The sequence below is a fragment of the Gopherus evgoodei genome, chromosome 3, assembly GCF_007399415.2.
Source record: "Gopherus evgoodei ecotype Sinaloan lineage chromosome 3, rGopEvg1_v1.p, whole genome shotgun sequence".
Lineage (NCBI taxonomy): Eukaryota > Metazoa > Chordata > Testudines > Testudinidae > Gopherus > Gopherus evgoodei.
Window position 1 is genome coordinate 78,773,722 of NC_044324.1, and position 2,387 is coordinate 78,776,108.

General features: G+C 50.4%; 1 protein-coding gene across 1 annotated transcript; it reads left to right on the top strand.

Moving 5' to 3' along the window:
* The first annotated feature begins 214 nt into the window (after positions 1-214).
* On the top strand, positions 215-1,893 carry LOC115648388. Its single transcript, XM_030555931.1, has one exon. The coding sequence runs from the start codon at positions 273-275 to the stop codon at positions 1,185-1,187; it is 915 nt and encodes a 304-aa protein (XP_030411791.1). The 5' UTR covers positions 215-272; the 3' UTR covers positions 1,188-1,893.
* The last annotated feature ends 494 nt before the right edge of the window (positions 1,894-2,387 follow it).

Here is a 2,387-nt window from a genome sequence, read left to right on the forward strand (position 1 = left end):
AAAGAAAGTTAATGGAAGCTCCAGCCCTGGCTCTGCCGGACCTCTCCAAGCCGTTTCAGCTGTATGTACATGAGAGGAAAGGGGTGGCTCTGGGAGTGCTTACTCAGTTATTAGGCACTTGAAAACGTCCCGTGGCTTATTTTTCCAAACAACTTGATCCAGTTGCCAAGGGGTGGACAGCGTCTTTACGGGCGGTTGCTGCAACTGCCCTAGTACTTGAGGAAGCTGAGAAGTTAACCCTGGGAGGGGTTGTGCAAGTGTTTGTTCCTCACATGGTTCAGGCCCTGCTGGATGCCAAGGGTGGTCTTTGGCTCACCCAGGCTCGGGTGGCTTGGTATCAGGCTAAGCTTTTAGAGAACCCTGAAGTCACCCTGCAGACCTGCCCCTCCCTTAACCCAGCCACCCTTGTGCCAGAGACAGAGGAGCTGGAACATGACTGTTTAGATGTAATAGATGCCCAATACTCCAGCAGTCCAGACTTAAAGGACCAACCATTTCCAAATGCGGAGTGTGAGTGGTACACTGATGGCAGTAGTACTGTTGTAGATGGACAAAGGAGGGCGGGCTATGTTGTTGTGACCCTCCACGATACCATGGAAGCCGAGGGTTTGCCTGCTGGAACATCTGCTCAGTTTGCTGAACTAGTAGCCCTGATCCGTGTGCTTGAACTGTCAAAAGGAAAACGGGTCAACATCTTTACTGACTCTAAATATGCTTTTGGAGTATTACATGCTTATGCTGGTTTGTGGAAGCAAAGAGGACTGTTAACAGCCCCAGGCTCTCCAGTTAAGCATAGGTCTCAGACCCTCTGGCTCCTAGAAGCCGTACAGCTCCCCTTAGAGGTAGCAGTGGTGCACTGTAAGGCCCATCAAAGGGAAAATCAAGATGTGGCCCGGGGTAATGCTAGGGCAGACAGGGAAGCCAAGCGTGCTGCTACCTTGCAGTCACCGGAGGCAGAGACTGCCCATATGCATGCCCTTATCCCATCGGTAGGGGAGCTCCCAGCCCCGCAGTACTCTCCGGAAGAAAGAAACCTGGCTGACAGGCATGGTCTCCAAGAAAAGGAGGGATGGCTCTACTCCACAGAGGGAAGAATTTTATTACCTGAGAGCCTAAACCGACCAGTGTTACAGCAATTACATCAAACTACCCATGCAGGGAGGGAGGCTCTTACCCAGCTTGAGTAAATATTTTCTAACCTCTGGACTTAGACCCCTAGCATCCCAGGTACAAGCTGAATGTTTGGTTTGCCAAAAGAATAACCCATGACCAGGACTGTCAGTGAGGCCAGCCACTCTAGAACCCACCCCAGGTCCAGGACTGGTGTGGCAAATAGATTTTACTGAGTTCCCCTGGACTCAAGGGTACAAATACCTTCTCATCTTAGTGGATCGATTCAGCGGATGGCCTGAAGCCTTCCAATGTCGAAACAATACGGCCAAAACAGTGGCCTTAAAATTTGTCAAGGAGATTATTCTTCGATTTGGACTCCCCCAGTGGATGGAATCTGACAATGGAACCCACTTCACATCAAAAATTGTTCAAAACATATCGGATGTCTTACACATCCCTTGGAAGCTCCACACTCCATGGCGACCGCAGGCCAGTGGAGTAGTGGAATGCACGAATCAGACACTCAAGCGACGTCTCTCAAAGGTCTGCCAGGAGGCTTCTCTTCGGTGGCCTGATGCTTTGCCCCTTGTTTTACTCTGTGTCCGTGCTCTCCCCAAGGGCAGATTAGGGCTCAGTCCCTTTGAGATTATGTTTGGAAGGGCATGGCCTATGAATGGTACATCGGTTCTGGCAGGGGAGTGGGAAATGGGGTGTGGTTTCTTGTCTCAGTACATGCGCTCTTTGTCTGCTGTTCTCTGTTCTCTCCACAGGTACACCAAAGATTTCCAGCCTCTCCCGCTGGATGTCCCAATCCACTACTTGCAGCCCAGCGACTCCGTGCTTGTTCGTACCTGGAAGGACGAGCCTCTCCAAGAGAAGTGGAAAGGACCCCACACCGTCCTGCTGGATTCCCATACAGCAGCAAAGGTTGAGGGACACAAAAACTGGATTCATCACTCTCGTCTAAAAGTAGTGCCAGCTCCTGAACAGTGGACCGTTCAGCCTGCTGAGAAAACTTCCAGCAACGATTTGGGACTTAAGCTGTTATTCAAGCAACAATAAGAAGTGCTGGGAATGCCCTGTGATCCCTTTGGACAGCCACAGCGCACTCCCTGCGAACACGTTGTACATTGGTTGTGTTTATTTTCAGAGGGCTGCCTAACCTGTCGGCCTGGCTCCTTTGGTTTTTAATTTGCGTGTTGTTGTACTTCTTAATCTTTCTTATTTTGTGGGCATTTGAGGCCTTAACATTTTGAGGCCCTAAAGTAATCCGC